The following is a 25507-nucleotide window of genomic DNA, read 5'->3' as shown; positions in this document are numbered from 1 at the left end:
TATTTTTAAAATTTTTAATTTTAATAATATTGTGGTGAAAAATTAATTTAAAAATGTAAAAAAGTAAATATCTATCATGACGAATTCTGATATGTTTTCAGAAATTGTATCGTACAAATAGGTTAGAGTGTTAGACGTTATAGTTAATAAAATAGGTACTGACAAAAGAATGATACTTTTGACCACAAAATAAATAAAGAATTAATAGTTGTGTATTGTATTGTTCTATGGTAGTAGGTACACTAATTTATTGTTGTACACGTGCGGGATAGCTCCGCTATTTCTTTTACACAGTCACACGACTATGTGCCTATACTAAACTCCTTAAAAACGGTCGGTATCGAATCCCGATTAAATAGGACAGATGTCATAGGTTCATTGATGAAGATAATTTGTTGAGGCCTGTGCCTTACTGATGTGAGGCTATGTGAATAATATGAGATTGACTTGTCATAATAGAGAATTAAACGTTAACAAATAAGTACAGCGCAAGAGACTATAAATTATATATTTATATATATGTAAACAATTTAAGAATATTGAATAGAACAAAAGTTATTTCATTTGTTACACCCTATATATAAAGAAACCAGAATTAAATTATAATAAATAATTTCATTTTTTTATGATATTAAATTTATTTACATACATATTGATTACATTTTAATAAGTATTTATTAGAAATTTTGAATTTCGAATTTTCGGGATTTGACGAATTTTGTACATTATTTTATATTTAAGAATATTTAATAGAATAAACTTTTGAAAAAACTATGATTTTTTCTTAAATAATTATTTTAGCTATTCAATATTTACAGGAAAAATACAGCTAATTAAAGTACTCAAAGTCTCAAACAAGCTACTAGTCGAAATCGGAAATGCCTAATACCAGTTAAGTTAAAAGAATTAATGTACCTTCTAACTTTCTAACTAGTTAGTGTAAATTTGTAGGAACTAATTACTAAAGTAGTATAGAAGTGTGCAGTGGCGTATTTTGGGTTTTTTTTTTGGGGGGTGTCCTGAGTCCTGACTCCTGATCTCCACAGTTATTTAATGACAAATATTAACATAGTTTCATCACTAAATCATACCTGATTATAATACATCTTAATACCTTATATAAGTGGACATTTTTTTGTAAAAAAATTATAGGATTGCTACTTACATTTTTAATTATAATACAATTATGACAGGAATAAAGTATAAACAATTTTACTGAATAAAATAAAACCAATCTAACACTTAAATTTACTGAGTATTTTTTCGTATGAGTTTAATTTATTTTGTATACTTATATAATATTATAGATATATTAAAAGAAAAAAAACCACTAAAATTTCAAAACTTTAACCTCACAGTATTAAAGGTAGACGTCTTTTTTTTACAGCCAATTCGTCCAATACTTGCTTACTTTCAATGCGATCCTTCCGATTGATTGATAACATGGCTAATCCATTTAGCCTTTTCTAAATAAAACAATTATTTATTTATTTAATTTTATAATTATGATTTAGACTTAGTCAAAAAAAAAATAAACTTACTTGGCCCATAGTATTACGTAAATAAGTCTTTATCTTTTTAAGTGATGAAAATGATCTTTCGTTCTGTGCAGTTGAAACTGGCAGTGTCGCAAAAATTGTTAACAATTTAAATATATTTGGGTATATTTCTGGATTACATATAGACAAAGCTTCCATTGCGTTTCTATAGTTAGAAGTTTCTAAATTTCTCAGTCGTCTTTGCCACAAATCAGCTGTTTCATCGGCGAGTATTGAAAAACATTGAGCAGAGTTCACTCTACTCACAATTCGTTTCAATAAAATTTGGTTACACGATTCGATGATTTCGTTTTGAATCGTCGCACTTGTGTATTTTAAATGTCCATTACTTTCTAAAAATAATTTAAGCTGCTTATCACCTCGAGCCCTATACCGTAAAATTTCCCGAAAATTCCCTTCATTGTTTTCATATTCGTCATCAGTTTGGTCGATCATTAATTTACCGGAATCTCTGTGTCCTCTAATTGCTATATTCTGCCTGCCACATAAAATGATTGCTTCGATTATCGGAGTTAAAAGTTCGCGATTTTTCATTATTTGATTCTTTCTACTGGAGTATGTCTTCATTAATATTTTTTTGTACTTTAAGAAAATGTTCAGAATCGGATAAACAGGTTTTGTGATAATTTGTTTCACTATGGTTTTGAAATCCTTCCAGTGCTTTTCTCCAGTTATCGAATTTAGTCACTACAAAAGAATTTGGCTTTTTTGAGTTATATCCAACACCAGACTTAACGAATGCTACACAAAATTTACAAAAAGCGCCGCATTCTTTTTCGGAATAACATAGCCATGGATACTTCAGAAGCCACGAATATTGAAACTTTAAATTTACTTGCTTGTTTTTTTTCATATACATTTTTATTGGAAATTTGTAGTTGATATCTGGCACCCATAGATTATTCATAATATCAGATATTTCATTTTGTGATAATGTACGGTTTATATAAAATCCTATATCATATACATTCATAAAATTAGTAGAATCAGCAACAATAGATTTTGAGACGAGATCTGATATTGGGGTTGAATCATCTGTATTTTTTATTGAAGAAATCATAGAAGAATGTGTTCGCTTTTTGGAGGGGGATGATAATGAACGTGACGTATCTTCTAATTCAGACGTAATACATGAGGAAATGTCCTGCTTAGAATCGGGTTGACTACGACAGTTCGATATTTTCATAAAATACGAAATAGAAGTTTGTTTCTTTTGTGCCATTTTCACTGTTTTAAAAGTACAATGGCATTATTAAATACTCTTTAATTTTATATTAAATTAATTAATTTCACTATTGTTTTTACATATTAGGTATAGTTCATAGTTTCGTACGAGTCCTTAAAGGCTTAAAAGCTATAAAAATAAATTACAATAATGTTGTACTTACGTAAATTTGATGTATTTACGACGTCAACAGTCGGCAGCAGTTCAGCAAAATATAATATTGTTGTACTTCGAGTGTACAACTGTCAACTGACAACTGTACATAGTACACTTTATATCGTTGGTCTTTTGCTATCGTAATTCGTAGATAATAATAATTGTTGTATTTGAAGAAAGATAATAAGGCGATAGCCAATAATACGGCTGGCCGAAACGATAATACAATTCTAAGAATTACATAGTTCACAATATTCTGTTTTATTTTTGGTTACCAGTTGCGACCGGTCCGACTACAATCGTCGTGCCACACTACAAATTACAATGTTGTGACTATTTTAGTTATTTCGCCACTGCCTGCACGGCTGCACCTAGAGAGCTATTTATATATATATATATACACGCAATATATATAATCAATGCTAATACCTATTGACTATTATCTGGTATAAGATGAAAATATAAAATATACATTATTCAATTTTCATTTTTCAAAGCAGTTTTAAAATATTTCGTTATTCGTATTTTGTGATACCTCAGTAATGAATATAACTAAGAAAAAATTGGGGGGGGTTTTAACCCCCAGGACACCCCCCCTAAATACGCCACTGGAAGTGTGTAAAAGTATTAAGTAACATAATATTAATATTATAATATATTATTTGAATATACCTGAATATTTTTAACCACAGATATATGATTTTAACACATTTTATCATGACAATTATTATTATTATTATTATGCTCTGTTTATCATGTGTTTATTTAATCCTTGAAGGTTGCCGTACTACCGACTTTTAAACTGTTGTGATAACGTGACTGATAAAAATAATTTTACGACTACGACAACGAGTGAACAGCAGTCGATATTTTTTCCATTCGTGTCGTGTAAATACTGACTTGACAAAATGGCAAATTGGAATTCTTTAATACCGTCTCAATTCAAGCCGTCTGGTTTCATTTCGGCTCTACGAACATTCTTAGGTGGAGTAAGTATATGCACTGCGTTAATTAATGCAACATTTCAAACAAATACCTACCTACCTAAAGACTATTTAAAAATCGATTTCAACAAAACTTCTCGTAGCGTATATGTACTGGTTTTAAGAATACAGTTTCCTAGAAAACTTTATTGTTTCAATGTTAAGCATATTTCTTAAATATTTCAACAATTTAATCAAATTATAAATTACAAAGTTAGTAAGTTACGTTCTCATCCAAGCTGCAAACATTAATTGATTATAGAATCTGATGTTTAGTATGGATGATGATAATTACTTAATAAATTATATATCATTTATCAATCTGCTAAAAATATATTCAACAAACTGTATTGTATGTGCATACGATAGGTACCTAATATTTTGATAGATATTTGTGGATCACATAAACCTATTTATTAGTACATTGTAGATGTTAGTATAACGTGACCATAATTTTTTTTCTTCAAAGCGGGACACCTGTACATTTTAATAAGAAAACCATAACATTTTGCGTAAAATAACAATTCTTTTATTGAAAAAATATGAGAGAACATTTTCAACTGGAGCGTTACTGCCTGGCAGACACAAAATGTATTCTACAATTATAGAAAAATTCACGTGTGCGAGATCATTAGCATTGAATATATATTTTTTAAACTGTTATATACTTAGAAATTAGTGTATAACTCGTCAAAAACTCCTGTGTCTTGACTGCTACTAATACATTTCTGTTCAATAAGTAAGTCCATCACTTTGCGTACTTCCTCACACAAGGGAACCTTTCTCAGATTTGCCCATTCAAATATTTTTACTTCCTCGTTGAACTGACACCACTGCTCTAAATAGTCTTTGCTTGTTTTCTAAAAAACAGCCGCTGCAGCTTTTACGTTTTCTTCATTGACAGCACCAGTTTCTTGTAATTTTATCATTATATTACGAATGGCGTGTGGTAGATAGCATGCATTTTGTTTTGTTTTATATGTTAATTGAATAAATATTTTAATTTATTTTACATTTCATTGTTTTTTATTTAATATATTGTTTTAAGCACGCAAAAAAGTTGTTTTTTGTAGGTAGAACATTTATCAGTAAACATTTACATATGTTACTTGTTAAGCGTGTCGGTGCTAATTTTTACCATTTTCCACAATTCCATACAATAATTTATTTTAAAATTATATTTTATATTTTAGTTACTAGTTATTACCTTAATACTGGATTGCATAAATAATTTATTAAATTTAATGGTTCACTAAAAATTTAATGGACCGATCGTGGACCGTTTGGATCACAGCTTTATTTTTTATTTTATTTTAAATAGTTTTAGAAAAATAACAAATATTGTGCATTATTTAAATGCTTATTTTAACTACTAAATTATAATTTTAAGCAAAATGTTCTTTTCTTTTAAATAAAAATAAATTAATGAAATCGGACTATTCTACTGGACGTGAGAGGTTTTCCTGGAAGATATTTTTGTACTAAACACCAGCTTGATGCCCTTAAAACTATTTTATTAACTTAAAATAACCATTAATAATTAATATAAGCTTTGGTCGGCTAAATGGATGATTGTAAGTATCTTATCAGAATAATTTATAGTACCACCAAAAATGAAATACAGGGTGTAATAAATTTAGTTGAGGTATAATTTCAAATAATTTCAACTATATTTTATAATACAGTAATTAGAACAAATAATTATTTTAAGTTATATTATCAGTTATACTAATTTATTTACTGTTTTTATAGAGAAATTTCAAGCCTAATATAAGAATGGTTGATGAAGTCTCGTCAGCCACTCAACCTCCACCTGATGTTCCAGGAGGACCTAATCATACAGTTTTTAATAATTATTACTGTACACGTGACAGCCGTAGAGAAGTTACACAACCAATAATAATTTTTGAAAATAGTTCAAAACTTATTGAAAATACAAAGTAATTATTTGTATTTTAAATTAAATAGAATAACATATTTTATATATAGTTATGGAAAATTTGGTTTGGCCGGTTAATGTAGACAGCGAATACAAAAATAAATAACTCAGTCCTAGATTCTGAGTGGAGCAATGAATGCATTTATTTTACAATATGTGCAATTTCTTTGTATGTGGTATATAGTAAAATGCAACATTTATTGTAGTTAAAAATCGAGTTAAAAATGCATAAAATTAGTAATACTTATTCATATATTTTATACCATAAATTTATTTACACCATTTTACTATAAGTCAAAATTGACTTTATGAGTTAATAACAGTAATAAATTATATAAATATTATAATAATTAATGTTAATAATTTTAGAAATGCAATTTTTTGGCAAAAATTAATTCAACCTACCGTTTTGCTAATAGTAAAATAAATTACTATACCAACAATATAAATATATCATAAATTCATAACATATACTTGGTAATAAAAGCTGACAGACAGTCTTCGGTCGGAATTGCTTTTGGTATGCTATGATTCATCATTGAATTCAAATTTAACACATACATTACAGTGACTTACTTAACGACGAGGTACACTTGACACCTGCTTTACAGCAAAACGGTTATCTACTTTCTTTCTTTTTTTATTGAACACGACATTTATGTTCAATAGATTATTAAAATTCTAGTAATTACTTAAATCATAATGGTTGTACAATTTTACCAAGTTTTTAATGAAAATATTTCAAAACCATTCAATATAAAGTATGACTTATTTATTTTATATTACGAAAGTATTAGATAGATTAAGGATTTTTTATTATTACGAAGATTAGAGATTGATAAGATTATATAATTGTAATAATATCCTTACCTATTTATATTTTATGGACATGTTTTATATAACACATAATAATATATTGTTTTGTTACTTTAAGTATTGTTAGCTCAGAATGTAAACACATAGTTTTATGGAATGTATTATATACATTAAATTCCTTCTTACCCACAATTTAAGATTGTAAACTAGAGTCTAGAAGTCTATCTTAAATTGTGTTCTTACCTCAAAACACCTAAACCATAATAACAGTATACTTACTCAAACCCCTACCAAAACTCATATGGACCTACAGAAACCAGCTCTGGGGCTCAGAACCTTCCAATCCAAATGTTTCTGTTGAATCATTAAAGCCTCATACTATGTTTCCAAGTTCCATAATGATCCTATATTTCCCTCATCCAAAAATTGGCTAACACTCTTTATAAAAGATTTCATTCCAAACTTCAAACATTTTAAGATTGTGTAGTAAAAAAATTAAAGTTTGAAATAATATTCTATATTGAATTGTTTTAAAATATTTCTTTTAAAAACTTGTTAAAATCGTACAAACAATTATACACTACAAATTTATTAATCTGTTAAACATGATTTATCTAGGTATATTATGTTAAATATAAAAAATACAGTATTGATATTACAATTTTGTTTAGGAGAAATAATGCTTTGATTTTCAACTTTCACATCATTTCTAATGAGAAAGTGGATCTAGTTGGTACTTTTGAGAGCTCAAATTTGAATATTTGTAGTAGTTTTCAAAAGTGTCAGAAATACAGAAATATTTACGCAAACACAGTTTTCTACAAAATTGATTAAGTTTTTTTTTATGTATTTAAGAATCTCTAAATTTTCACAGGATGTTAATATTACCATTTTCTATGCACCATTAAATTTTCAAAATATTTTGACTCTCTTTGAGCTATATATAGGCATAATAAAAATTATATTAGTTTATATTAAATAATTATTGATAAAAAAAATTTTGCTTCATCAAAAAAATTGAAAATTTAATTCGTAATTTGTTAGTTGAAATTTAAAAAAAAAATTAAGCGTAAATCCATGAACATTTTTTATAAAAGACAAATTTTGTCAAATCACGAAAATTTGTAAACTATTTCAAGTAATAAATTAACAACAATTTTTCTATTCATATCTAAGATTTCGAAAATGAATACAAGATTCCTCATAAACTTTCCTACCTTTCACAACAAAAAAAAAAACAAATATTTGTAGATAGGTACTTGCATTTTTCGCCAATTTTTATTTTTACCATTTTTGCTAAACATAAGACTTTCAAAATATTTTTACTCGTTTTGAGCTATTTGTACATTTGTAGTCTTGAAATGTTCAGTTTTTTTTGTTTTTTTTTCTATAAATATCAATAAAATAATTTTTGTTTGATCAATAAGCTTGAAATTTGAATTCAAGGTTCCTCATAAGATTTTATAACCGTTAAAAAATATTAAAGATACATATGCAAAAAAATTTTTATATTTAAAGTTTTTTAGTTAAAAATTTTCAGTTTTATAGTTAAGGATTGAAAATTTAAAACAAGCTATTTCATGAGAAATTTATATAAGCCACCAAAAAATCTAAAAAAAATAATATATAACAGAGTTTTAAATTCCTATTTTAAGTTTAAATTAGTCAAAATTAGATATTTAAACAAAGAATAGCGATCTTAATTATTTTGTTGTAATTTAAAAATATTATAATATAGACTGACTGACAGACTGTCTCGCTCAGAATTGGTGTTTGTATACAAACAATTATATCATTGAATTAAAATTTAATATCATGCATTTCAGTGACTCACTTGTAGCTTACTATACAGCAGAACATTATCTACCTTTATTTTTTTATGTTTTCAATAATTAACTATATAATATTTAAAATATAAAAGTATAAAGTACAAAATATAAAAGTACTTTGCACATAATTTATTTAAGAATCCAATTGTTTAAATACCTACTAATGATTTGTTTCAATTTTTTCTTAAGTATTAACATTTATTTGTGAGTTGATGTTATTTATCACTTTAGATGAACAACAAAAGTCTAATACATACAATATTTATTGCTTATAATTATTATAATTCATAGTATAAAATGTAATAATCAATCAATTAATAACAATTATTTGACTGTCCAATGAATATATAATATTGCAATAAATAATTTTATAAATTGTTCTAGGAAACCTGATCCTGGCTGCCCATCAAAAGTGCCACTTCCAGGAAAAGTTTTCCACTGGGATTAAAATTGTGTAATTTTATACATAGTAGTGTAAATGTATTGAATTATATGGTATGATCAGTAGATTTAAATAAACAAATGTCTTAAAAATGGCGACTGAATTTTTATTTTTAGTAATCAAATGTTAAATTGATGAAGGATGTTTAATAATAATTATTATTATATTAGTTTATATTTACCTTTTTAGTTATTTTGTATTATAAATTATAATATAAGTTTCAACATTTATTTTATTATCTAATACTATCAGTAAATAATCATATTTTATTCAACTATTATTTTTAATATATACTTATATTTATGTTATACACAAAATAGAATAGTTACTAAAAAAAAAATTTTAAATAAAGAAAACATATGTAATAAGTAATAACTAATGATTAAACATGAGATAAAAGTTTTTAATTATGTAATAATTGAATAATTTATAATTTCATCTAAAAAGAAGATTAATTTTCAAATTATAAACAAAAGATCACAATTAATAAAAAATGTGCTAGCTCATTTTATTAAAAATGTTTATAACCTTATTGATAATTTAATTATTTTAAATGCAGTTTTATGTTTTTGATTCTTTAAAAATATTGTTTTCTATATTAGTCCAGTTTCTGTTGTTAGTCGCACTGGTTGAAACAACCATACTAGATGTCTAAACTAATATATTTTAATAAACATATTTTCACACACATATTCAGGATTTAACATAACCTGTAATCAGATAATTATAGTTAATAAAATTTGATTGAAAATGCATAATATAAAGTTTAATATCCATAATATTGCAATCATATGGGTGCCGGTTGCCTGTTCGACGGCCGTGTGTTCGAAAGTCATGTGTTCGAAAATGTGTGTTCGAAAGTTCATGTTATCGAAAAATCTTATCTTAGAAAAGCCATGTGTTCGACAAGTCATTTGTTTGAAAGATTATTTGTTAGAATTTAAAAAAAAAACTGCGAAACTAAGAATTCTAGAACATGATCCGATATATCTCACACAGAAAACAGGTTTTTCGTATTGCGTGAGTAATCGATAAGTAATCGATTAGTATAACTAAGTTTATAGCTTAGAAATATATTAATATAATTATAATGATTCTTTAAATTATGCTACAGGTCTATTAAACTTCATTAAGTTAATACAAAAAGTGCAAAATGAAACAGAATCAACAATTAAATAGCTTATACAAGGACGGATTTCAAAAACAGCAAAAAAGAACGTCAATTTACAAAATGCTCGCCTTAAATGTATTCAACAAAGAATCTACGATGACGATAACTTAGACAAGTTAGAATTTTTAAAAGGCATTGCACATAATTTAACTTTATAAATATTTATTTTTATTTTTTTATTTACATTTTTCTTATACATTTATAATAATAAACAGTAATAATAAACAACATAAACTCAGACAAATAGTAATTTATTCTATAAGACAAGAATGTATGCTAGGGAATATAACTATAAATATGTCTGGTTTAAAAAAAAAATAATAATAATATATACCTACTATTATATTTTCATTAGTATGTGGGTTTGTTTTATTATATTTTATAAAATACATATTAATGTACTTTAGATTAGTCTGACAATTTTATTGAAACATAACTATTCGAACAAATTACCTTTCAAGCACATGACTTATTGAACACATGGTTTTTCTAAGATACAATTTTTCGGTGACATGAACTTTCGAACACAAGACTTTCGAAAATATGATTTTCGGACAGTTGACACCCACCCCAATCATATCTATATGTAACATTTATTAAACTTTACAATCTTAAATTATTATTTGATTATTTTCATTAGGTTTTGTAAGTATTGATTTGCATTAAAACAATTAACAAATATGAATAAAATGTATTTTAAATAAAATTTTAAATGTGCCATTACGGTAAAAATACCAAAATGAAACCTAGGGAGAATACCTCCAAAGTGATTAACGGCAAGTTTAAAAGATTGCTATAAAAGACAATTTATAATTATTATTGAATCAATTTGGTCGAATAATTTCAAATTTCCCATGACTGATAAAACAACATACTTTTTATAAATATTTATTTAATTTTTATCGTTTTATCATCTCATTTTTTCCGTACAGTGAAATAAGTCAACAGTTATTTGAATTAGTTTAAATAGTTAATAATTAATTTTAATTCATATAAAACTAAAAACTATATTATATTTATGTAAATATTTTTATTTTAAAAATGTATGAATAGTAGTCCTAGTTTGATTACAATTTACGATGCGCTGAAGTCAGTATCTATATATTATATTAAAGAGAATGGTATTTTTGAATAAATACGAAATATTGAAAACTACTTGATCTATAAAGCTGTAGGTAGCTTATAGGTAAGAGATGTCCTCTAAGAACGGGTTTTGCAAAATTCATCCCCCAAGGTCAGGGTCCTGCTCCTAAAGAGGAAAATAAGGGCTTGTAGGAATACCATAGTCACGCCATCTGTGCAACAAAATAATATGAAATTCCACTGTTATAACGCATTTGCATAATTTTTCACTAATTGACAAAACGCATGAATATGAATTTTCAATTAATAATAATTCGAAATTCAAAAATTTATTTTCAAACATTTTTAGTTGATATGTCTTACAGGAAAAACTCTCATGCCCTGTAGGATAGTCGGATTTTCTTATCTTCGTATCTTAGATTTAAAAAGAATAATTTTTAGGAATTTCTAACTCAAAATAATTTGCACATTTTCGTGATTTTTACGTTCTTTGTCAAAATTCGAAATTGAAATACTTATAAAAAAAATGGTGACCATATATTTTTAAACTGTAATTTTAAAAATATATTTTGAACCTTGTATTACATTTAAAAACAAATAAAATTAATAAGTAATAAAAAAGTAATGACTAACACAGCTGTAATAACTAATAAGTTGTTTTCTGTAGGTCGAAAAAAAATAGACAATGGCCAATGGGGGAATATAACGATAACCCCTAACCTCCCTCCCTGCGCACGTCACTGGGTTCATTTTATTATAACAATTAACTGCCCAGTTATATTTGTTCATAGTTCCAAACATAAACAAATAGGTAAGTAATACTAAGTATCATGTAAATTTAAATTTTGTCTTCCCGGCCATAGAGGTCTATGACATATAGTCATGTATATGGATATTAATATAATAATATATGATAATAATATTATAATGATGCTAATGTAAGAATCGAAAAGAATAGTTTTTGATTAGAGACTGGATTATGTAATAACATTTTTTTACTGAGGTCTGAGATTATATACAGCATGTGACGTCCAATGCAAATAAGTATTATTATTATTTATTATTTAGGTATCTATTCATATAATAATTACTCTTTTACATGATTATTGAGTTACGCGAATAGGTATATAAGTATAATATTATATGATGTTACTGCCCAGTTACAACGTAGAACATTGCCGCCGTTATATCATTAAGAAAGCGCCTTAAGTCGAGTTGTCTGGTAACCGACTGTGCTCTAGCGACTTTTCTGTCTTTGAAAAACAATTTCATAGAAATTGTAATAAAACCTTTAATCGAAATTCTTTATCTCTATGATTACAAATCAAATATCGGCCTTTAAGTTGTAAGACGATTAGAGATATAACATCTTTGTAGAAATTATAATGTGTACCTACACATTCAGGCGCGACTGTGGGCCCGTATTACAATGTTTAAACTAAGGTTAAACCACCGAATTCGGCCGATAAAATCAGTGGGTTAGGCGTAACCGAAGTTTAAACTATGATTGTAAAACGGACCCAACAGGGTGGAGGTAGATAGGTACATAATATATATATTAATATTTTGTTTAAAAACTAAAAAGAAACATTGTAATATACTCATAAAAATGATAAAACTATAGTTGAATGTATATTCATAGGTACCTACTGATTATTATAAACCGATAAACATCGAGTTACCCAACTTCAACACGGACTAGAACACCACAAGTTCCTCGGAACTAGATAAGACATTTAGAAGGTCAAAAAACAAGATAAAATTTATTTATTTCAGAAGAAATATTAAGCTGTAATGCAATTTCCTATTCAAAGCTACAAATATCATTTTTGTAGTTTTGTATTAATATGATTTAATGCCTATGTAAAATATCTATTCATTATAGCTTTTACCTAACTCAGTAGGTAACTGTTTATACTTGATTATCGAAACATTTTAATATTTCATTAAATTATGTTGTATATAGGCTATACTTATATATTAGTATACTACCTATACTATATTATGTATATTTTTACCTATATGTATTTGAACATTTATTTATAATACACATTTTAGTACCTACTGAATTTTACAATTGAAATTTGTGTTGGGAATGTCATTATATGTCATTAGTCCTTTTAAAGTTTTGTTTTTAAAGAATTATAATCAAATAAATGTAAGTAAAATCTCCTTTTCAAAATATAATTTTTTGTAAATGGTACCTTGTGTTGTACACCTAACTATAAGTAACTAAATGGTTTCATAAACTTAACATAACAGCTGTTCTTTTAAGAGTTATGTTTAAATAATTCTTACAAAAACTCAAATATTTTTTAAAGATATTATCAGTTTTTTTTATAAACATTTGCAGCAGTCCAAATTTCTATGAAATTGGATATTTAAACGAAGAGTTACGATTTTAGATATGTTATCGTTCAAATATTCGCGGTGACTTGAAACTTTTATAAATATATTATAATTTAATATTCAAAATTAAATTTTTTAAGTATTTTGATTAATTTTAATACTATTACCTATTCACACCATTCTACAGTAACTAAAAAAAATGTATAAATATTATAAATTATAAATATGGTAGGTACTAATAATATTGTACTAATATAATAATTAACAAAATAATCAGCGCCGGATTGAGACTTTTCGGCCCACCGAGATTTTAAATTTAAATTTATATAGGCCATCAACAATAAAAATCAACCCATTCAACAAAAAAAAATGTACACCTTATTACTTATTTTATTTACACTACAATCAAAGAAATCCGAGAGAATAAATTATAATATTTTATATTTTTTATATTTTTATTTTTTTTTACTAGGTGTGCATTAATTCATAATATTGTTTCCTACATTTACAAATTATCCAACGAAGCAAAGGCAATTTTTTGTTTGATTTAATTGCGCATAATAAAGCTACCAAACATAACTATTATTAGAAAAAGAACTAAGTTTAGAGCTAGATGTATGATGTATTATGTATAATGTATGCTATTTTTACCTATTTCATCTTACATTCATGACCTTATTATAATCATTTTTAACCAATTTTTATAACTTAATAAGTTTAAATTTTGATTTGCTTTTAGGTACCTTGTACATATATATTTTAATACATAATGCAATATATTATCATTTTAAAATAAAAGCTCAAAATTAGTTAAAATGTTTTGATATAAAAGACTTATAAGCAGGGTTCGGGACTTATAGCACTTAAAAACACAATAATGAGCGCTAAAATATGCACTTAAAAACTCTAGAATATGCATGAAAAATGTAAAAATATGCATTTAATATATTTATTATTTTATTAATAACCTAATTATTGATTACAATTAGTGTCAAATAAAAAATTTCTGAAAATCAACTGATTGTTTCTTGAATTTCCGAGTTTTTTTGAATTTTATTCGTCAACTATATAATGATGAGAAAAATTAAAAATTAAATTTAATAAATAAATAGTTTTACATTTATGTGTCTTACCTTCATTGTTACATTGAATAATTAAATGTTTCCGCAAGTTTTCAAATGTAAATGCTCTTCGATTGTCGGATAACAGAGTTTTGTTCGATGAAAATGACCTCGACGTCCACTGAAGTGGTCGGTGCATATTTAAAGTACACAAAGTCGTTGCATGAATAATCTTCAGAAAATTGACTTGTATCCGAAATTTCATCTTCTTCTTCTAAAATGTTTGATATTTTCTCCAGCATTTTAAGACCTTCATTCTTTTCAAAAAATGTTTGTAGTTTTAAAAGTACTGCTTTTCCTTGAGTTCCTTTTAATGATGAAATTTCGATTTTACTTCTTGAATTTACAGTAAGTGAATCGGCCAATGGAAGGTTTTTCGTTTGTTATTTTACAATGGCCATTGTAAAGACTTGAAAATTACTTTTGATATAAGCCAAGTTGTTTTCCAATCCTGGTTTCAGTAAGCATAATATTTGACTTTTTTAATACTATCTGCATCATTTTCGTGAAAGGCATTTATTACGCTACATATTATTTGGAAATTTTCACAGTAATAAATTGCGGTTTCGAGCCATGTCCCCCAACGTGTTAACATAGGTTCTAGTGGTAATCTAATTCCTTGAGCTATCGATTTAAACAAAGCAACGCGGAGGTTTTACGAAAAATTTTTTTCATGTTTGATATCAACTCGTCAACAGTATTGAATTGTCCACGAATTTCTTCAGCTATCCGATGAAGTGCGTGTGCACTGCAAGTGGTGTGTATCATTTTGGTATATACATTTTTGAGAACTGAACCGGCCTTTACTGTGTAAGGAGCTGCGTCGGATAAGAATAGTAAGACGTTGTTGTACATAATATCTCCAGGCCATAAAATGGTCATTGCTTTATAAAAGACTTTACAAATAGTATTATGATTTGTTTTTTCTAACTCTTCTGAGTGCAGTAGAAATGAATTACCAACACAATCTGACTTAAGATTAGACCATCATATTTTCTAATCACGAAAATTATAAAGAGTTGCGAGTTGTATATAGTAAGTAAATAGGTATATAAGATTGCATTACTATTTTCTTTTTTAGATCGGTTGAAATTTTGGATAATTTTCCAAAATTTGCAAAATAAACACAATAACGTAAAAATAAGCACTTTCCTGCAAAATGTATGAAATATGCAAAAATATGCACATTCAAATTTTAGATTTGGTATCACGGCATTGATGAGAAATGAATTTATTTAGCTCTCAGCTACATTTTACAATAAATAAAAAAAGTGTGCAAATGCTATAAGTCCCTGCTATAACCCTGCTTATAAAGATTTTTTTTGATTCTGAGCGGATTGATGTGTTTTTATTTTATTTTTTTTTTTGTCGTACGCGATAATTATAAGAAATGATGCTTTGATTTTCAACTTCAGTATTTTTTCTGGTGGGAAAGTGAATGTAGTTGGTTGCATTTGACATAATTGAATATTCACCCGTAAATTAACGAATTCTAATCGAACAACTTCTTATTGTGTTCTAATTAAAAAATGAGACACTTGAAATTAAATTTTCAATATTTAATTTAGCATTTTTTATACACTGTATAATTTTCAAACTATGTTGACTATATTTTAGCTATTAATAGATATTTTAATTTAGTATTTTTTCTTTAAATACCGTTAAACATTATTATTGACTGGGTCAAAAAACTTAAAATACCTACAAGGTTATTTATAAGTTGTTATAGAACTATTATAGAAGTACAAAAATATTTTAATGTTTATAACTAAGGTTTGAAAATTTAAAACAAGGTTTCTCATAAGTATTTTATAGTGTAACCTAAAAATTTAAAAAGTATATAAACACAGTAATTTTTAATCGATATTTTGAGTTTAAATTAGGACGAAATTAGATATTTTTTTTTAAGTCTAATACTGTACCTCATAACTATGTCTACCTTTATCAAAAAAAAAAATTTCTACAAGAACATCAAATTAAATTTTTATGAGCGTTTAAAGTTCATATTTTTACAAAATTAGATATTCACTAGATTTCTCATGTAGCGATGTTCTTATTTTGTTGTAATTCTAAAACGAATAACTGTAGATACATGAAAATTTAACTGAATGTTTATATTGTCATTTTCTATACACCATAAAATATTATAATAACCAAAAAATCGAACGATGCTCGCAACTTTTTTACAAAAAAATATCAAAATTAACAATACTCGGCTATATCTGGCGGATGTTAACAATTTTAACACACCCTTAAATGTAGGTCTAGTTGCGACTATGTGTGTTAGTGTGTATCTGACGGCCTATATGGTTAGTTTAGGCGTGTATATGTTTTCTTAATGTAAAATGTACCTACGCTTATTGCCTTAATGTGTTTCCATTGCGTCTATACGAGCGTCCGGGACACATTTGCGTTTTTTTTTGTAGGCATATGACATGTCGTTTAGACTATATTATTATCCCACTATTGTAAATTTTAACCGTGAACATGGAGTGTGTGTGTGTGTGTGTGTGTGTGTATTATTATTATATTATATGTGAACGTGTGGTAATTGTCTGGGCTAAGCGGATGATTATTATTTATTAGTTTTATTATTATTAGGTACCTATAAATTATAATTATTAGGTACCTAAGTATCATATTTATTTTCCTACATATTATATTTATTTCTCTCAATTCGAGTTATATTTCGTTTGGCTATATCTAAACACCAAATTCCAAAATAATACAATTTCCTTATCGATATACAAACAAATCACTTACCTACAATTATTTATTTATTAATTTTTGTCTACCATCTAGCACTTTATCTATAATTTCCAATTATGTTCACCAACAAATACTACTTATCTCCCCAACATACTATATTTATAGGTATATAGCTATATACAAATAGGTAGTACAAATCCACAGTACACATAATTTTTTCCATGTTTTTAAGTAATCTTAGAGTAACCCATTACAAAAAAGATAGAAAATAATATTTTTGAAGGAATGACATATCGATTTATCTAAATATTGTCTCAAACAATTTAAACATAATTTGAATTTATAACATTATTTTTTTTGTTTTAAAAGTCAAATACAAAGTCAAAAAACAAAAAAATATAAAATCGATATGTCAATGTCATTCTTTCAAAAATAATATTCTCTATATTTTTTGTGATGTGTGATTTTACTCCAAAATTACTTAAAATATAGAAAAACTGATCCTGCGTTCATGCGTTTTGTCTATATTGAGCGTGGGCCAGAGAGATAAAAGTCCTAAATTATAAAAAATATATTTAAAAATGTACTATAAGTATTAACACTTTTCAGCTATCTATCTGTACTAGTAGGTACGTATTTAATGTGTAAAAGTGTAAAAATAGATCAGTCCCCCCTCCGAAAAAAAATCCTGGCTACGCCACTGCCTTTTAGGACAGTAAAAGTGCTTGGATTTTCTTCAACAGTAACTTTTCTGATAGGAAAGTGAATCTAGATGGTACTTTGGGGATCAAAAGTTAAAATTTCCCAGTAGATTTTAAAAGCGTCGTTAAAAACAAAAGATAAATTAAGGAAAAACGGGAATTTTTACGCAAAATCTGTTTTTGAGAAAATCGATTTTGGTTTTTGGTGTAACTCTAAAACAAATGACCGTAGGGACATGAAATTTTGACTGAATGTTTATATTAGCATTTTATATACACCATAACAATTTCCAAATAATTTGACTTATTTTGAGCTGTTTACGAACATTTTCAGTTTCCATTTTTTTAGTTTTTTTTTCTATAAATATCAATAAAATTTTATCTGTTGGTTAAAAAAGCTTGAAAATTTAATAGAAGACTCCTAGTATATTGTTTCAAAGGCAGATGAAAATAATCAAAAATCCATTGACACAATTTTTTTTTATAAGCATTTAAAGTTCAAATATTGACAAAATACGTAAAAATTACGAAAATTTGCAAACTATTGTGTTAGAAATTCATAAAAATTTTTTTTTTTTAATTTAAGATTTTAAAATGTAATACAAGATTCCTCATAAGTTTTTCTACCCTTATGAAAAAAAAAATTTTAGAAGAAAGTCAAAATAAATTTTTACGAGCGTTTGAAATTCATATTTTTACAACATTTGATATCACGATAACTCGATTTCTCATTGACGATTTTCTTATTTTGTTGTAATTAAAAAACGAATGACTGTAGATACTTGAACATTTTATTGAATGTTTATATTAGCATTTTCTATACAGCATAAAATTTTTAAAATAATTTGACTTTTTTTGAGCTGCTTACGGACATTGTCAGTTTTCAATTTTTTTAGTTTTTTTTTCTATAAATATCAATAAAATTGTATTTGTTAGGTAAAAAAGCGTGAAAATTTAATATAAGGCTCCTGATATATAGTTCTAATAGCAGTTGAAAAATATCAAAAATACATAGGCACAATTTTTTTTTATAAGCATTTAAAGTTCAAATTTTGACAACATTTATCAAATTTATAATTTAATAATTATTTTGTAGTTAAAAACGTATAAAATGGTCAACTTTTATAGCTAAGGATTGAAAATTTGGAACAAGGTTCCACGTAAATAAGTTATATATAAATTACTTTATTAACAATAATATTATCAAATATACTTAGTAACACCACGAACTACTACACAGTAGTTCGTGCTTAGTAATATCATAGGCTGACTGATTGTTTTCGCTCAGTATCGTTTTTCTTATACAATGATATCATGTCATTGAATTCAAATTTAACACCATCCATTACAGTGACCCACTTGTAACCTACTGTACAGCAGAACGACACCCATTTGGCCACCTTTTTAATTTTTAAGTGCATATTTATGCTATATGCAATACTACGTGCATATAGCATATTTATTACATTTTTAGTACATTAAAGCTAAATATTAGTATAATAAAAAAGTGGCCTAGTGGATGTCGCTCTGCTGTCAGTACGTTACAAGTGGGTCAATGTAGACGGTTTGTCAGTCTGGATATTTTATATTGTTATTATTAATTATAGCCTGTAAGTTGAATTAAGATTAATATTGTTTTTTTTATTTGTTTCAATGGTGATACACAAAGCGTTAGAAATTAAAATTCCATTTTCAGCGGTTTTTTCGTAATTTTTCGGTGGTTTTCCCGTGGCATTAAATGACTATTGAGAAAATCGACCGCTCTAAAGTACCATATTGATCCAATTTGCTAAAAGATAAGGTGCTATATACGTGGAAATCGAAGCACTCCTTCCGGCAGCCACGCACACTCAAAAATAAATAGAAGTAGCAATTTGAATCGGTTACCTCTATATCGGCAAATAGGCTAAGGGCTATAGCCTATAATTATTCAATAGTTTATTTTCAATATTTTTATACGTAGTAGAATTTTGTATACAGAATAAAAAATAAAAATAATAAAATAAACACCATTGTAAAACCAGTAGCTTCCTCGCTCCGCTCAGAATCTACTACGAATATAATCTTTCCCAGTGTAGAGTACTTAGGCGGGACTTTTGTTGGTTGGACAGGGATATAAGATAATAATATGATTTATAATGCTTGTGTAAGACATTTTTTATCGATTCTTTCACACGAAAACGGCGGCTTCTTTAATATGCATAACATATAGACCATATAGTATGTACTTAGTACTAAATGTATTATGTAGGTATAATACCTACATTGTCATGTCTATATTAAACTTATATTCATATATATAGGTACACTGTAGTAGCGAGTTATCAGTAATGCTGCACTGCTGTAGTTGCACGCTCATCTGCAGGCACAGTTTTAAAAAATGATGATTATTTATTATTGTACCGACGCATGCATCCGTAAACGCTTTATGTCACCGTATGCAAACTATTTGTATTTACACACTTTATGTCTGTTTCGCTGATTACAGCACTACAGCAGTAAACTATAATTTAAATGACGACCGTGACACTGAACAGTATATCCGTATAGGTACATACAAAATAGGTACCTATTTTAAAGTTTGAATTTAATTAATAAACGATTATATACAATTTTTAAAAAAAACAGTGAAGTTTCTCATACTGTGTAGAACGTTTTAAGTGTAGGCTGTGAGCGAGTCACTGTAATAGATCATGGATGTGTTGAATTTGAATTCAATGATATACCGTTGAATATAAAAAACAATTCTGAACGTAATCGGGGCCTCAACATCTATTTCAGGGGATATAATATTTTAATTTTAGTTTGTATATTAGTAATTTATTTTCATATTATGTACCTGTATTATAATATTATAGTAACAAGGTATAGGTTGATAACATAGGGCTAAGTTTTGCTAATTTAGTACTTTGGGAATCAAAAGTAGGAAAACAGATATATTTAGGTACAGAATACCATTTTTTGACAAAATATATATTAATTATTTTGTTATTATTCAAAACATATAAATTGTAGAAACTTTAAATATTCCAATAATACCTAACTTATAAAATCACTAACTGCTTCATCCATGTGCAGTTTTTTTTATGGCAAATCCTATATAGTTATAGATATGCTAAAAGGTGTACTCATAGTTTGAATGTTCAGATATTCAATATGAAAACGTAATAAACGAGGGGAGTTATGAAACATACCCCTATCAGATTTGTAATATTCAGAAAAATAAAAATTTTAAACCGTATGGACTAATTTTCAAGCTAGTAGGTACATCAAACTTAAAATAAATTGAACACTAAACATAAAAACACCCATGATTTGTTTATAATACTGTTATAGACAATATATATTTTGAAATTACATTTTTAGATTCTGAGCGAAGCGATGAATGTATTGATTTTACAATGATGTGTGTTTTCTTTAATTTTAGATTCTGAGCGAAGCGATGAATGTATTGATTCTACAATGATGTGTGTTTTTTTTTTTATTTTTTTTTTATTTTTGTGTCTGTCATCACCTTTTAGGACAATAAAAGTGCTTGGATTTTCTTCAATAATAACTTTTCTGATAGGAAAGTGAATCTAGTTGGTACTTTGGGGGGGTCAAAAGTAAAAATTTCCCAGTAGTTTTCACAAGCGACGTGAAAAACAAAAGAAAAATTAAGGAAAAACGGGAATTTTTACGCAAAATCTGTTTTCGAGAAAATCGATTTTGGTTTTTGGTGTAACTCTAAAACAAATGACCGTAGGGACATGACATTTTGACTGAATGTTTATGTTAGCATTTTCTATACACCATAAAATTTACAAAATATTTTGACTCTTTTTGAGCTAGTTACGGCCATTGTCAGTTTTCAATTTTTTTAGTTTTTTTTTCTATAAATATCAATAAAATTTTATCTGTTGATTAAAAAAGCTTGAAAATTTAATAGAAGGCTCCTAGGTTATTGTTTCAAAGGCAGATGAAAAAAATTAAAAATCCTTAGTCACAGTTTTTATTTATAAGCATTTAAAGTTCAAATTTTGACAAAATACGGAAAAATCACGAAAAATAGCAAATTATTTTGAGTTGAGAATTCATAAAAATTTTTCTTTTTAAATCTAAGATTTGAAAATGTAATATAGCCATAAAAGTTAAACATTTTATACATTTTTAACCACAAAATAATTAATAAATTATAAATTTGATAAATGTTGTCAAAATTTGAACTTTAAATGCTTATAAAAAAAAATTGTGCCTATGTATTTTTAATATTTTTCAACTGCTATTAGAGCGATATATCAGGAGCCTTATATTAAATTTTCACGCTTTTTTACCCAACAAATAAAAATTTATTGATATTTATAGAAAAAAAAAACTAAAAAAATTGAAAACTGACAATGTCCGTAAACAGCTCAAAAAGAGTCAAAATATTTTCAAAATTTTATGGTGTATAGAAAATGCTAATATGAACATTCAGTGAAATTTTCAAGTATCTACAGTCATTCGTTTTTTAATTACAATAAAATAAGAAAATTGTTACATGAGAAATCGAGTAAATATCAAATGTTGTAAAAATATAAATTTCAGACGCTCATAAAAATTGAATTTAAGTTTCCTCTAGACATTTTTTTTTGATAAAGGTAGACAAACTTATGAGTAATCTCATATTACATTTTCAAATCTTAGATTTAAAAAGAAAAATTTTTATGAATTCTCAACTCAAAATAATTTGCTATTTTTCGTGATTTTTCCGTATTTTGTCAAAATTTGAACTTTAAATGCTTATAAATAAAAACTGTGACTAAGGATTTTTAATTTTTGTCATCTGCCTTTGAAACAATAACCTAGGAGCCTTCTATTAAATTTTCAAGCTTTTTTAATCAACAGATAAAATTTTATTGATATTTATAGAAAAAAAAACTAAAAAAATTGAAAACTGACAATGGCCGTAACTAGCTCAAAAAGAGTCAAAATATTTTGTAAATTTTATGGTGTATAGAAAATGCTAACATAAACATTCAGTCAACATGTCATGTCCCTACGGTCATTTGTTTTAGAGTTACACCAAAAACCAAAATCGATTTTCTCGAAAACAGATTTTGCGTAAAAATTCCCGTTTTTCCTTAATTTTTCTTTTGTTTTTCACGTCGCTTGTGAAAACTACTGGGAAATTTTTACTTTTGACCCCCCCAAAGTACCAACTAGATTCACTTTCCTATCAGAAAAGTTATTATTGAAGAAAATCCAAGCACTTTTACTGTCCTAAAAGGTGATGACAGACACAAAAATAAAAAAAAATAAAAAAAAAAACACATATCATTGTAAAATCAATACATTCATCGCTTCGCTCAGAATCTAAAAATGTGCAGTAAACATTTATTTTTGCTGTAAAATTATTATTTGAATATTTGAAATATGGTTATCATAATAACAAATTATAGATATTAGAAATATGTGTACCAACAATACTGCCTATACAATATAGCCATTAGCCATTTAGTAATATTTTCATTTAAAAATGCATAGAAATAATTCAACAAATTTACGTATAGTCGCAAATTTACCTATACGTTTTAATACAACATTGTGTTCGTCTAATTAATATCTTCCTTTTATATATTTTCGAATTAGTATAATAATATAAGTTTATATTTAAAAACATTTCAAAACTATGGATTATTTTTCTACCTATTTCATAAGTTTACTTTGTATTTGTATTTTAATATATTATAGTAACATTTCGATATAAATGTTGAATCTGTTAGGAAACATAACTTCGTTATAAAACCAATTATCGCCATTATTAAAACTAATTGAGAGAAGGGATAGATAACATATTTATGGGAACTGAGCAGTCGTTTTTATAATTAGGTTTGTTAATATATCTAATATATATACATGCATAACATAATATTACATTATTACCCATATAAAACGCATGTTATCGTCAATGTTTCTAATCAATGTATAAACTATAAAGAACATTTTACAAGTTAAAAAAATTCAATTCATTAAAATAATTTGTATTTATTACTTTTCATTTACATTTAATGTTTTAACTATATGTCTTTATTTCTACGCACCTAATCTCTCTATAATTACATACATTACATTTATACTATAATAGGTACACGAACACCAGTTGAACAACTTTGCGTAATCCAAACCACTTTCGTTTATAATTTTCGAGATAAAATATTTAACTACTTAAATATATCATCGCAACCGCGAGTAAAATAGCATTGTATAACGTCTGTTGCTTATCACTTTAAAAAAATACATAACATATTTGTATATAAAATATATATTATAAATATTATGTACCTATGTGTAGACTGTAGCGCTTGGATTATTGAAATTATCAAGTACGAGTTTAAGAGTAATTATAGTTATTACAATATTACCTATTACTAGGTAAGGTATATATAGGTAGGGCTTAGTTACTTTGAAAAGAGTTAACGTTAGTTTAATATATATATATATCTAAATGTAAATATGATGTTATGTGTTATACGAATAGGTATAATAGAATATTAGGTAGGTAAATAATAATAAGTTAATAGCTATAAGAAAATAAATATCATTTATAGTGGAACACACTTCAAGTGATATATTATCAAATATTATATTTTATTAAATCACGTCTTGTTTTAGTTGGTGGTGCCTGGTGGGCATAATAGTATAGACACCTACGTTTATTACATGAAAATTGATAATTGAAAATAATATTTTTTTTATAGATCACCACAATGAACTAATGTAACAAAATTATAAGTTATAACATATATATGAAAAAATGACAACACTACAAACAATATTTATTAAAGACTTACCAATTTATGTTAATTATTCAATTTATTTTAATAATTATTTAATCTAATTATAGTGTTATGATTCAATAACGTCTACAAAAGCCCGTGATAATTTCCTGATGTAGCATCAAAGCGATAAACATAATCATAAAACTCGGAGAATTGACGATAGGTAACCTACTATATTTTTTTTATAAAACTTCTCATTCAACATTTTATGTTTTACCTTATGTCATCACTATTCACTTATTGATAAACATCATTTGACGCACACATATAGATGCGATATATATTTTGATTATTATTTTTATTCGAAATAAATAAAATAATTAATCCAAATTTTAAATACCGATCTACTTGTTTTTTTGGCTTAAGTCAAATAGCTAAGTAGGTACCTACCTATTTATAGTCTACACGTATTAAACTGCAATGAATGATTATAATTTATAAATATAAAATAATGAATAAGACTATCATAATATATTAAATAGGCTATGTAGGAACAGAAATAATTATTTGTAAAATGTAAATAATATTATGTTGTACACAAACTGGTAATTTTATTAATGATGAAGATTGTACATTTCGAAAACCAATACCTAGTATAATATTATAATAAATCCAAATAAAGTT

At 26.2% G+C, this 25507-nt stretch overlaps 2 protein-coding genes across 3 annotated transcripts; one reads left to right on the top strand and one right to left on the bottom strand.

Moving 5' to 3' along the window:
• Positions 1 to 942: 942 nt before the first annotated feature.
• Positions 943 to 3550, bottom strand: LOC132936221 (uncharacterized). 2 transcript variants are annotated; one of them, XM_061002910.1, is made up of 3 exons: positions 2948 to 3550; positions 1542 to 2786; positions 943 to 1466 (listed from the first exon to the last, which is right to left on the bottom strand). In XM_061002910.1, exons 2-3 carry the CDS (start codon positions 2124 to 2126, stop codon positions 1353 to 1355), a joined length of 699 nt encoding a protein of 232 aa, XP_060858893.1. In that variant the 5' UTR covers positions 2127 to 2786; positions 2948 to 3550; the 3' UTR covers positions 943 to 1352. The 2 variants fall into 2 exon arrangements, with proteins under 2 accessions (XP_060858893.1, XP_060858894.1); XM_061002911.1 differs by having other exon boundaries at positions 1542 to 2246.
• A 213-nt stretch (positions 3551 to 3763) lies between these two features.
• LOC132936223 (NADH dehydrogenase [ubiquinone] 1 alpha subcomplex subunit 7-like) lies at positions 3764 to 9044 on the top strand. Its single transcript, XM_061002912.1, has 3 exons — positions 3764 to 3929; positions 5676 to 5863; positions 8892 to 9044. Exons 1-3 carry the CDS (start codon positions 3849 to 3851, stop codon positions 8953 to 8955), a joined length of 333 nt encoding a protein of 110 aa, XP_060858895.1. The 5' UTR covers positions 3764 to 3848; the 3' UTR covers positions 8956 to 9044.
• The last annotated feature ends 16463 nt before the right edge of the window (positions 9045 to 25507 follow it).

The sequence above is a fragment of the Metopolophium dirhodum genome, chromosome 1 (assembly GCF_019925205.1).
Source record: "Metopolophium dirhodum isolate CAU chromosome 1, ASM1992520v1, whole genome shotgun sequence".
In the NCBI taxonomy this organism is placed as follows: domain Eukaryota; kingdom Metazoa; phylum Arthropoda; class Insecta; order Hemiptera; family Aphididae; genus Metopolophium; species Metopolophium dirhodum.
This window is presented reverse-complemented; position numbering and strand designations above follow the sequence as displayed.

What these genes read in the sequence shown, in the direction of transcription:
- LOC132936221 (XM_061002910.1), bottom strand. Translation starts at nt 2,126, where the DNA reads ATGAAGACATACTCCAGTAGAAAGAATCAAATAATGAAAAATCGCGAA. An exon ending in TACGTAATACTATGGGCCAA is followed by an intron (nt 1,467 to 1,541) that starts GTAAGTTTATTT and finishes TGTTTTATTTAG; the next exon opens with AAAAGGCTAAATGGATTAGC.
- LOC132936223 (XM_061002912.1), top strand. Translation starts at nt 3,849, where the DNA reads ATGGCAAATTGGAATTCTTTAATACCGTCTCAATTCAAGCCGTCTGGT. An exon ending in TACGAACATTCTTAGGTGGA is followed by an intron (nt 3,930 to 5,675) that starts GTAAGTATATGC and finishes CTGTTTTTATAG; the next exon opens with AGAAATTTCAAGCCTAATAT. An exon ending in AAACTTATTGAAAATACAAA is followed by an intron (nt 5,864 to 8,891) that starts GTAATTATTTGT and finishes AAATTGTTCTAG; the next exon opens with GAAACCTGATCCTGGCTGCC.